The sequence below is a fragment of the Rhinoderma darwinii genome, chromosome 6, assembly GCF_050947455.1.
Source record: "Rhinoderma darwinii isolate aRhiDar2 chromosome 6, aRhiDar2.hap1, whole genome shotgun sequence".
Lineage (NCBI taxonomy): Eukaryota > Metazoa > Chordata > Amphibia > Anura > Rhinodermatidae > Rhinoderma > Rhinoderma darwinii.
This window is the reverse complement of record NC_134692.1, coordinates 140617353-140630311: the sequence shown is the minus strand read 5'-3', so window position 1 is coordinate 140630311 and position 12959 is coordinate 140617353. Positions and strand designations below refer to the sequence as shown.

Genomic DNA, 12959 nt, shown 5'->3' with positions numbered 1-12959 from the left:
GAGCGCTGGTCACGCATGGGCACAAGCACGACCGGCGCTCCATTCATTTCTACGGAGCTGCCGACACAGACCCCGGAAGTCCGAGGTTTGTGATGGAGAACTTCAGGGGACTTTCAGTCCCCCGTTCTCCCTATCGCTGCTACCGATCACACATGTATCCCCTGTCCTGTGGAGATCCTGTGGAGAGGGGGGGGGGGGATACATGTCTTTTGCTCTGTTTTGCGCCTTCAGGACCAGACACCGTTTAGCCATTTTTAGCACGTGTTTGTTAAATGGCTATAACTTTTTTATTTGTTGGGCTAACGACGTGATTTTTACGACGTTTTTTCCGTAGATCTTGATGGACATGTGTCTTTTTTCAGCCGTACTAACTATGTAACTATGTAACTATGTAACCATGCAGGTTTCATTTTTTATCGTTTTTATACACACCTTTTTTGCTATTTTAGAATTTTTATTCATAAAGTTTGAAAATAATAGTAAAAAAATAAGCTTTTTTACATTTCAGCTATTTTTTTTTGGGTAATAACATAGTTTTACCCTAAAATAGACGTTTTATTTGTGACCGTCATTGTCTACCGTAAATTGTAATATATTACATGTCTATATTAGGGTAATTGGGTCAGCGCTAGCGTTACAACAATGATTGGCGGGGGGGGAACGTTTTTTTTTTGGGGTGGGTATTTTATGTATATTTATTATTTACATTTTTTTTGCACTTTACTATTTTTTCATTACTATGGTCTGTTCCTCAAAGGTCAAAGAAGACCTTTGGGGAACTTTATATATTTTTTTTCTCTCTTTTACACCATGTTTTTCCACTGTAACTGGAGCTGCACAGCAGCCCCAGTTACAGGGGAAATCAGCCCTCTCATAGTGACGATTGTCACTAATAGGGCTGTGCTGGGTCTAGTAAGACCCAGCAGCAGCCTGCCACTAACGGCACCCGGCGATCATGTGACCAGTCACATGATCACCGGGAGGAATAGAGACAGCGACGCTGCTGCTGTCTCTATTCCTGTACACAGCGCGCATTCAGCGCTGTGTACAAGTGATCAGAGAAGACAGAAGCAGCGAAAGCTGCTTCTATCCTCTCCTCAGGGTCCCCGGCAGTCACTGACAGCCGGAGACCCGACATTCAGCTGCCCGATCGCGCGGGCAGCAAGTTAAAACCCGAGCCGTAGAAAGTCTATGGCTCGGGTTTTAAGGACCCTGACCGCTGGCCATAAAAATACAGCCAGCGGTCGGGAACCAGTAAATGGCAGAGCGGGGAAATACCTCCCTGCTCTGCCGTAGTGTTCAGTGGCGTCCCGCTGTAGCAGCCATAGCGGCTGCTAGCGGAGCCTCCGGCCATGGTGGGGGCCCGTGCCGGCGGACGACACGGGCCCCCTCATGCCGCGGGCCCCGTAGCAGCCGCTACTGCTGCTACGGCGGTAGTTACGCCACTGGTTATGTCTGTGTCCGGCTGCTGCTGCCCGGAGCCTCCTGAAAAAATCTCCTCCTGCCCCCATAGAAAGTAAATATCTTCCCCACGTCTGTATTATGTTAACACTGCAGCATAGGATTGTATCAGCTCTGCGGCTCTTATCTCCCGTCCTGTGTAACATGTGCCAATAAACCTGTCTTCTCCCTCTGTTTACACAGGACAGGAGAAAAGAGCCGTCGTGGAGCTGAGTGATACAATCCTATGCTGCAGTGTAAACTAATACAGACGTGCTTTCTATGGGGAGGGGGTAGAGTTAGATGATAATGGGGGCAGGGAGATGATAATGGGGCAGGGAGATGATAATGGGGCAGGGAGATGATAATGGGGGCAGGGAGATGATAATGGGGCAGGGAGATGATAATGGGGCAGGGAGATGATAATGGGGGCAGGGAGATGATAATGGGGCAGGGAGATGATAATGGGGGCAGGGAGATGATAATGGGGCAGGGAGATGATAATGGGGCAGGGAGATGATAATGGGGCAGGGAGATGATAATGGGGGCAGGGAGATGATAATGGGGCAGGGAGATGATAATGGGGGCAGGGAGATGATAATGGGGCAGTGAGATGATAATGGGGGCAGGGAGATGATAATGGGGGCAGGGAGATGATAATGGGGCAGGGAGATGATAATGGGGGCAGGGAGATGATAATGGGGGCAGGGAGATGGCATTGGGTAGGGAGGGAAATGATGCTAGAGTGGGAAGGAGATAATAATGGAGGGAGGATGGCACTTGATTAGGGATGCACGATGCATCAAAACTTCGATACGCTTTCGATACCGTGCACCCCCAAACGGTTCGATACCGTTATTTCATGTATTTCGATACTAAGCTGTGCGACCGCACAGCTCAATATTGTAATACATGAATGTATGAGAGCGGAGCTGCGGCTGTGTAATACAGTTACGGCCCCGCTCCGGAGTCCTGACATGTGCGCGCCGCCAGGATTATGTGATGCAGCCAGCGCTGCACTAATGAGCGGCGGCACTAAAAACAGAACATGGCGGGCGCACTACAAAACACCCCCACATGTTCTGTCTTCAGTGCCTGAACCGCCGCTCATTAGTGCAGCGCCGCCCGCATCACCTCGTGCTGACCGCGTGCGGGGCGGGGCAATGGTTGTATTACACAGCCGCAGTCCCACTCTATAAAGGCAGAGATCAAAGAAACCTCTCATCTCCGCCGCTATTCCCCTGAATGCTGCGATCAAAGCTGACTGCAGCATTCAGGGGAAAATAAGAAGGGGGGATGCCCCTTGGATCGCGTCACAGGAATCCCTGTGACGCGATTGAGGGACATACCATATATGGGCAGACAGCCCAAGGTCCAATGAAGGACCCCAGGGCTGTCCTACCATATTTCCTGTTAGGGCGTACTCAGGTCTGTCCTAACAACTGCCTGTGTACTATCCGTATATAGATATATACCAGTACATTAAAGTTTAAAAAATAAAGTAAAAACATAAAGTAATGTTAAATAAAAAAAATATACACATACACCTTTTTTACAAAACGCATTAAAAAAAGTCTCAATACATAAAATATACACACATTCAGTATTGGCGCGGCCGTAATAACCTGCACAACAATTTTTTTGCGTCATTTATGATGTGTACGCTGTAAAAAATAAAATAAAAACTTGTTTCACTTAATAATGTGGGGCACGAGGTGTGATGAATTTAACCTCCATATGCCTCACATTAATAGTAATTAACCCCATCATGTACCTTACACATTAACCCATTATAATTGAGGAACATGATGGGGTTAATTACTATTAATGTGAGGCACATGGAGGTTAAATTTACCATCACACCTCGCGCCTCACATAAGAAATGGAAGAACTGTTTTGTTTTTTTATTACTGTTGGCAAAGTATCGCTTTGTTATTGAAATCTCAATACTACACAAAGCATCGGTACCGAAGTCCAAATTCTGGTATCGTGACATCCCTCCACTGGAGGAGGCATTATACAATGGGGGGGGGTAATAATTGGGTGAAAAGTGATGATATCTGAAGGGAGAGGAGAAATTATACATGGGGAAGGGTAGAGGAAGGAGAGAGTATACCTGGGCAGGGGGAGAAAGCTTATACCGGAGGCATAGTTAGCAACAGTCCTGAATTTGCAGGGACTGTCCTGAATCTACAGAGGCAGTCCCGGCAAATTACTGTCCCAGACGTGTCTCAGCCACTGCCATATTCAATTGTATCTGCGTCCACAGGATGCAGATACAATTGAATACTATGGCAGAGCAGGAAAGTATCAGCTTCCTGCTCTGCCATTCACCCATCCAGGAGCGGAATCCCCGGCCAGAGAGTTGCCGACACTCTGGCCGGGGATTCCTCTCCTAGAGGTAGCCCCTGATGTCACTGTCCATATATAGACAGTGAGGTCAGGGTCTCGTCCTGGACTGGAATCCCCTGTAGAGAGTGCCACACACTCCCCTGTAGTTAGCGCCGAACATACCCCCTGTAGATAGCGCCACACACACACTCCCCTGTAGATAGTGCCACACAATGCCCCCTGTAGATAGCACCACACAATCCCATGTAGATAGCGCCACACAATCCCATGTAGATAGCGCTACACCCACCCTGTAGATAGCGCCACACACACCCCCTGTAGATAGCGCCACACCCACCCCTGCAGATAGCGCCACACACAGCCCCCTTTAGATAGCGCTACACACAGCCCCCTGTAGATAGCGCCACACACAGCCCCCTGTACATAGCGCCACACACACCCCAGTACATAGTGCCACACACACCCCTGTAGATAGTGCCACACACCCCCCTGTAGATAGTGCCACACACCTCCCCTGTAGATAGTGCCACACACCTCCCCTGTAGATAGCGCTACACACAGCCCCCTGTAGATAGCGCCACACACAGCCCCCTGTAGATAGCGCCACACACACCCGCCTGTACATAGCGCCACACACACCCCTGTACATAGTGCCACACTCCTCCCCTGTAGATAGCGCCACACACAGCCCCCTGTAGATAGCGCCACACACAACCCCTGTAAATAGCGCTCCACACCCCCTGTAGATAGCGCCACACACACCCGCCTGTACATAGCACCACACACACCCCTGTAGATAGTGCCACACACCCCCCTGTAGATAGTGCCACACACCTCCCCTGTAGATAGCGCCACACACAACCCCTGTAAATAGAGCTCCACACCTTCTGTAGATAGCGCCACACACACCCCCCTGTAGATAGTGCCACACACCCCCCCTGTAGATAGTGCCCCACACCCCCCTGTAGATAGTGCCACACACACACCCCAGTAGATAGTGCCACACACACCCCCCTGTAGATAGTGCCACACACACCCCCCTGCAGATAATGCCACACACCCCCCCCCTGTAGATAGTGCCACACACTGCCCCCTGTAGATAGCTCCAGACACAGCCCCCCTGTAGATAAAAGTCTAAATGCTAAACTCTGGCCACAGGTAGGGGTCTGGTGGAAAGTTGTCTGAATTACCTAACAGGTCTGGTCTAGGATCTGAATTTTTTTCTGGTTTGGTGTCTGAATTAATTTTGTTGTGTGGTTTTTACACAGATAACGTGTGTGCAGTATGTGAAGAGAATGCAAAAGCATCATCCAGACATGCCCGTGGCGGTGGGAGATCTTAGGGACTACATTTTGGTGAGTGACTCTCCTGTGTATAAGGCTTCAGTGCAATGATTTTTGTTTATATTGCCCTCCTACACCCTGACAGATTCTATACACACACACACACACACACACACACACACACACACACTCTTGTCTCTTCCCTGTCACTCCACAGAGCCCCTGTGAGGTTGCGTTTCGCCCCTGGCTACCACTGCTACCTTCAGTTCTCCCAGCCCTGGCACTTAGTCTCTCCCCTTTGCCCTCCGACACCCACCTCCTGTCTCTGCCCTGCTCCTCCAAAGAGTTTTCTTTTTAATGTGCCCAGACTCATTGGCAGTATGGGGCCCAGAAATTCCTGATGGCAGCCCTGAGCTCAGACACCTAAGACCCCTGAGGGCCCTTATCGGGATAATTTCCTTAAGGGGTTGTCCCACTAAGAACATTTATGGCCTATCCACAGGAAAGTGTTTAATTGCTGCGGTCACACCACTGAGAACTCCACCAAACACAAGAACAGGAGTCCCAAGTCCCCTGTTTAATTGGAGCGGCGGTCCCGCATGCGCGCTGGCGCTCCATTCATTTTCTATGGGACTGATGTGGTGCAAAAAGCCGGATAAAAGAAAAAGGAAATGAGGAGCAGCCTCATATGGGAAAAATGCCCAGAAGGGGGCCCGGTCTACTAATACAGGCTCGTCTGGTTAGGTTGTGCCAATATGTAAACACAATTATAATTTTTGGGCACAGGTTGAAGGTGTTGCCCATTTCCTAACACCAAAACTTGGCGGCTCCCCAAGGCGTGGGTTCACCGGATACTGGAAAACTATAAAGTCACAAAAGCGGCCCCTGTACAGAGAAAAAGTGGACAATCGTTTGGCGCAGGCTCCAGTACATAAAAGACAGAACTTCAAAGGATATGAATCAATTTCTTTTAGTGAATTCTCATAAAAACAACGCTGTAGCTTTAAAACGGGGTCCCTGCGCCCCAAAACACCCGGGACATCAATTAAAGATTGCCTCATCTCTACTGGAGCCTGCGGCAAAAGACTGTACATATTTTTTCGCACAAAAGTCGCTTTTGTGACTTTAGAGCTTTCCAGTACACTATGGGACTGACGGTGATAACCAAACTCTGCACTCCGTCAGTCTTATAGAGAATGAATGGAGCGTCAGTGCGCATGCTTGACCGCCGCTCTAAATAAGCAGAGGAATTGGGACCCTCATTCTGGTTATAGGTGGGCCCCCAGTGATCAAACACTCCTGTGGATAGGTGATAAGTTGTTATGATGAGACAGCCCCTTTAACAGTATGATGTGAGCTCCCCCTAGTGGTGGCAGTAGGTAGACAAAATTTTATAATTTGACACTATGGCTTTGCAGGGTATTTGGAGCTTTGTATTAGAAAACCTGAGGTCGGACCGCTATAAAGAAATATTAGGAAATTAATCAGTACTAAATTTTGGAGCTAAAAATGATATAGTGTAAAAAGTTGGAGATTCATATAAGGGGCCATTTAGTTGGTGCTCTGATAGGACATAACAAAAATGCCCTAATCGAAATGGTCCTCATGCTGGTGACCTGTTTAGATCGGTCGGAAACATGTCATGCCATGTGATGTCACAGGAGTCCCAGTGGAAACATGTCATGTGATGTCACGGGAGTCCCAGTGGAAACATGTCATGTGATGTCACAGGAGTCCCAGTGGAAACATGTCATGTGGTGTCATGGGAGTCCCAGTGGAAACATGTCATGTGGTGTCACGGGAGTCCCAGTGGAAACATGTCATGTGATGTCATCATCATGTCCTTTTATGGACGTCACATTAAAAACTACCGGCAAATGGTTTTATCAGGGATTGTAGGTACCTGAGCTTTATTGTGGTTAAGAAACAGCAAAAAAACAGATGTCACGACCGCCACAGCCAGCACCGACCTCAGAGAAATCTTCATTTTCCACTGCCCCGAATATTCCTGGAAAAAAAAAGAAAATGTAATCTTTTTGTGTTGGTAAAACAAGACGTGACCAAGTTTTAGATGTATATCGGACGTGCTTACTAATCAAATCTCTTGACCGGTATGATCACTTTTTAATTTGTTCTCCACCCGTTGATGAAGGATGTCCATAGAGGAGACCTGAAGCAAAATAAGAATAGCCGATCTCGACCCTTGCTCCTCACCGGTGCCAGTTTGTACCCTTGGTCAATCTCTAGACTATAGAGTGTCATGCACGCTGCATGGGAGTCCCAGGGGACTTTAATTTGGACCATACCATCATGTAAAGGGTACATAAAAAAAAAAAACGACATTATATAGGGGTACTAGTATTTATGCAATTCTGTAATATAGTGGCTCTAGGCTGGAGCTAACTCCAACAGAGCCGGACTGAACATTGGGGGTAAACGGGCAAAACCCATTGGTCTGGCAGACAAGGAGGCCCACAGCCCTCACTTCCCCCTCATGACAGGGCCCAATGGTGGATCCCAAGTGAAACTTTTGACGGTGAACCAGTTGTCCGGCTGACACATTCCTTTGCGTCGCTATTATCAGGCCGGGTGACCATGGGCCTCGTATCCACCCGATTCCGAACAAATCCATATTGAGATGTGTAGAATTTGACTTTTATTACCTGTAGAATTTTTTGGGGCTTTACATAGGACGGAATCATCTTTACTCCACGACGACCGTAGTCGCTGACTTTGGGGATGAACTTCCAGGAAAAAAAGAGAGAAGAGAAGATTAATTTAAAGTTAAAAGAAACCAACAAAATATTTTTGGATCATTTTTAGAACCTGGAGGTCTGAACTTCGGGGTTTTTTTTGTGTTCTATTGTTCATTATAATTGGAGGACATCTTTGGGATATTACATTTACCCAAACCCAAATCTTACGTGTCCACAGGTTTCCTGTAGACCCCAAGGTTCACCAGACATAATGCAACTCAGTACCTGCAGCAGATGCCCCCATTGTACCTGGAACAGATACCCGAGATGTCCTCCTTAGTGCCTGTCCCAGATGTCCTCCTTAGTGCCTGTCCCAGATGTCCTCCTTAGTGCCTGTCCCAGATGTCCTCCTTAGTGCCTGTCCCAGATGTCCTCCTTAGTGCCTGTCCCAGATGTCCTCCTTAGTGCCTGTCCCAGATGTTCTCCTTAGTGCCTGTCCCAGATGTTCACCAAAGTGCCTGCCCCAGATGTTCACCAAAGTGCCTGCAACAGGTGCCCCTATAATGACAGTCTCAGATGCCCCCTGGTGCTTGCTACAGATGCCCCTGCCCATCCCAGATGTGCTCCTTACTGCCTGTCCCAGATGTTCACCATAGTGCCACTACAGATGTCCCAACAGATGCTCCTATAGTGCCAGTCAGAGGTTATTCAGGTTTAGAAAAACATGGCTGCTTCCCTCTAGAAACAGCGCCACACCTGTCCACGGGTTGTGTTTGGTACTGCAGCTCAGCTTCATTGAAGTAAAGCAACTTGGCGGCAGTCACATCTGCACTAATAATCAGACTTTATTTAGAGACGTCCCATTTAACCCTATTCTTTCTCTCTGATTGTCACATATAGGGGGCGCTTTCTTACCTAATCACTCTTCTGTGCTCGATTAGGCTGTTTATTAACTCCACAATCCGGCCGCTTAACCCCTCAGATGCTGCAGTGAATACCGCCCGCGGCGCCTAAGTGGTTTTACAGAATTAACACAATGTTTTATTATTTATTAAAAAATAAAAAGAATAAAAAAAGCGACACAAAAACAAATCATTTTGTAAAAGAAAAAGGGTTTTTAATGTGCAAAAGTAATAAAACGTAACAAAACTAGATCAATTTGGTATCGCCATAATCGTAATGACCCTTAAAATAACGTTAATATGTCCCTCATACCACACGGTGAACACGTAAAAATAGTTCTAAAAAACAAGGATATAATTGCTGTGTTTTTTTTTTCATTTTCCCCTAAAAAAATGATAAAAGTTATTTAATAAATTAGACCTACTCCAAAATGATTCCCATAAATATTACAATTTGTCCATCCAAATCCAAAGTCTCTGACAACTACAGCGGCGAAAAAATAAAAAAGTTACGAGCGCTGGAGCAAGGAGGGGAAAATATTTTACTGCTCTGTAAGACTGTAAATCTTTGCCGTCTTTTATTATTATTATTTGTATTTATTTTATGTTTATATAAATTTTTCCAGTTGACATTTATTAAAAATGTTATTTCGTTTTTGCGCTGCAGCTTTTATGTATCCACTATAGTCGGCTGGAGCGACGGCTCGGCTGACAGCCGGTTCTGCGTGCCTTTAACACTGAATATAACCCATCACATCTAAGGGTTAATATTCAGTGTTTTAAAACAAAGATTGGAGATCTAACCGGAGATCGAGCCTTTAGACCAGCAGCTCACTCTGTAGTCACACGGGCTAAACTGTCAAGGAGTTAAATGGTAATGTCTCTTTAAAAAAAATCGGATTAATAGTGCCGGGGGATCGCTACCTTAAAAAAATCTGATTAATAATGCCGGGGGATCGCCACCTTAAAAAATCTGATTAATAGTGCCGGGGGATCGCCACCTTAAAAAATCGGATTAATAATGCCGGGGGATCGCCACTTTAAAAAATCTGATTAATAGTGCCGGGGGATCGCCACTTTAAAAAAATGATTAATAGTGCCGAGGGATCGCTACCGTAAAAAATCTGATTAATAGTGCCGGGGGATCGCCACTTTAAAAAATCTGATTAATAGTGCCGGGGGATCGCCACCTTAAAAAATCTGATTAATAGTGCCGGGGGATCGCCACCTTAAAAAATCATATTAATAATGCCGGGGGATCGCCACCTTAAAAAATCTGATTAATAGTGCCGGGGGATCGCCACTTTAAAAAATCTGATTAATAGTGCCGGGGGATCGCCACCTTAAAAAATCATATTAATAATGCCGGGGGATCGCCACCTTAAAAAATCTGATTAATAGTGCCGGGGGATCGCCACTTTAAAAAATCTGATTAATAGTGCCGGGGGATCGCCACTTTAAAAAATCTGATTAATAGTGCCGGGGGATCGCCACCTTAAAAAATCTGATTAATAGTGCCGGGGGATCGCCACCTTAAAAAAATCTGATTAATAGTGCCGGGGGATCGCCACCTTAAAAAATCTGATTAATAGTGCTGGGGGATCGCCACCTTAAAAAATCTGATTAATAGTGCCGGGGGATCGCCACCTTAAAAAATCATATTAATAATGCCGGGGGATCGCCACCTTAAAAAATCTGATTAATAGTGCCGGGGGATCGCCACTTTAAAAAATCTGATTAATAGTGCCGGGGGATCGCCACTTTAAAAAATCTGATTAATAGTGCCGGGGGATCGCCACCTTAAAAAATCTGATTAATAGTGCCGGGGGATCGCCACCTTAAAAAAATCTGATTAATAGTGCCGGGGGATCGCCACCTTAAAAAATCTGATTAATAGTGCCGGGGGATCGCCACCTTAAAAAATCTGATTAATAGTCCCGGGGGATCGCCACCTTAAAAAATCTGATTAATAGTCCCGGGGGATCGCCACCTTAAAAAATCTGATTAATAGTGCCGGGGGATCGACACCTTAAAAAAAACATGTGATTACTAAATGTTAATTGGAAAAATGTATGGACATGGGTTGGGTGTCATTAAATGCTATACTAAGAAACATAAGCTACGCAGGTACATTCTTCCTATATGAACGGACAGTAAACAATATCCTGCGTAACTGGTGACATTTCTGCACAGAAAAAAAAAATACAATAAAATAAGGTGGAGCGCGACAAGGGTGGAGAACTCGGGACTGCTCAACCTGTTTGGGTTTTCCACCATATACTTAGGATAAGCCATCAATGTTTAATAGGCGCTCTCTCCATGTCCCACACTGGCCAAGAGAAGCTGGGGCAGCTGTGAGGAGCCGGACATACAGCACCCCATATCTCAGCTTCCTGATCCTGGAGTGTGACATGGAAATGATAAACTGCAGTCACTCCGACATTAACTTCTCCAGTACATCAAATTATTGTTCTCCGAGGATAAATAATTTGTTGACCTGAGGTTGTGGTTTCTACAAATAATATTTATGGGTAAAGCGTTGGCCGGCGGCCACCCGTCAAGATTAACACCTTCAAGACTTTACCTCACGTTGCGGTTTCCATGTAAATTTACCCTTTACTACAGATCTGAATGGCTCAGAAATCCTGGTAATTTGGAATCAGGATAGTACGGAGGGTATTACTGTAAGGAGCCCAGTCCATGATAAGCTATCTATCTATCTATCTATCTATCTATCTATCTATCTATCTATCTATCTATCTATCTATCTATCTATCTATCTATCTATCTATCTATCTATCTATCTATCTATCTATCTATCTATCTATCTATCTATCTATCTATCTATCTATCTATCTATCTATCTATCTATCTATCTATCTATCTATCTATCTATCTATCTATCTATCTATCTATCTATCTATCTATCTATCTATTATCTATCTATCAATCTATCTATCAATCTATCTATCTATCTATCTATCTATCTATCTATCTATCTATCTATCTATCTATCTATCTATCTATCTATCTATCTAATATCTATCTATCTATCTATCTATCTATCTATCTATCTATCTATCTATCTATCTATCTATCTATCTATCTATCTATCTATCTATCTATCTCATATCTATCTATCTATCTATCTCATATCTATCTATCTATCTCATATCTATCTATCTATCTATCTATCTATCTATCTATCTATCTATCTATCTATCTATCTATCTATCTATCTATCTATCTATCTATCTATCTATCTATCTATCTATCTATCTATCTCATATCTATCTATCTATCTCATATCTATCTATGTATCTATCTATCTATCTATCTATCTATCTATCTATCTATCTATCTATCTATCTATCTATCTATCTATCTATCTATCTATCTATCTATCTATCTATCTATCTCATATCTATCTATGTATCTATGTATCTATCTCATATCTATCTATCTATCTATCTATCTATCTATCTATCTATCTATCTATCTATCTATCTATCTATCTATCTATCTATCTATCTATCTATCTCATATCTATCTATGTATCTATGTATCTATCTATCTATCTATCTATCTATCTATCTATCTATCTATCTATCTATCTATCTATCTATCTATCTATCTATCTATCTATCTATCTATCTATCTATCTATCTATCTATATCTCATATCTATCTATCTATCTATCTATCTATCTATCTATCTATCTATCTATCTATCTATCTATCTATCTATCTATCTCATATCTATCTATCTATCTATCTATCTATCTATCTATCTATCTATCTATCTATCTATCTATCTATCTATCTCATATCTATCTATCTATCTATCTATCTATCTATCTCATATCTATCTATGTATCTATCTATCTATCTATCTATCTATCTATCTATCTATCTATCTATCTATCTATCTATCTATCTATCTATCTATCTATCTATCTATCTATCTATCTACCTACCTACCTACCTACCTACCTACCTATCTATCTATCTATCTATCTATCTATCTATCTATCTATCTATCTATCTATCTATCTATCTATCTATCTATCTATCTATCTACTGGTCCCTCCCGGGCAGGCATCGCTCCCAGTCAGAACACCGCAGCAAGACTCCTGCCTTCTTCCGATCGCTGCTGCAGACGTCTGGCGTGCAGGGCGCCTGACAGCAGCGATCAGCTGTTTTGATACAGCTGCAGCACCCAGCGGGACATTTTGCAGACCGCCAGGGACGGCGGGACAGAGGTGAGAAACCGGTAGTGTCCCGCCG

General features: G+C 44.3%; 1 protein-coding gene across 1 annotated transcript in view; it reads right to left on the bottom strand.

Moving 5' to 3' along the window:
• LOC142656668 (NXPE family member 4-like) overlaps window positions 1–8041 on the bottom strand; it is a 31150-nt gene extending 23109 nt beyond the window's left edge. Inside the window, exons 1-2 of the mRNA XM_075831594.1 lie at window positions 8000–8041; window positions 7739–7819 (exon numbers count right to left, since the gene is read on the bottom strand). Of these exons, the coding sequence (XP_075687709.1) occupies window positions 7739–7819; window positions 8000–8041 (123 nt within the window). The remainder of the gene's footprint in view (window positions 1–7738; window positions 7820–7999) is intronic.
• Window positions 8042–12959: the final 4918 nt, after the last annotated feature.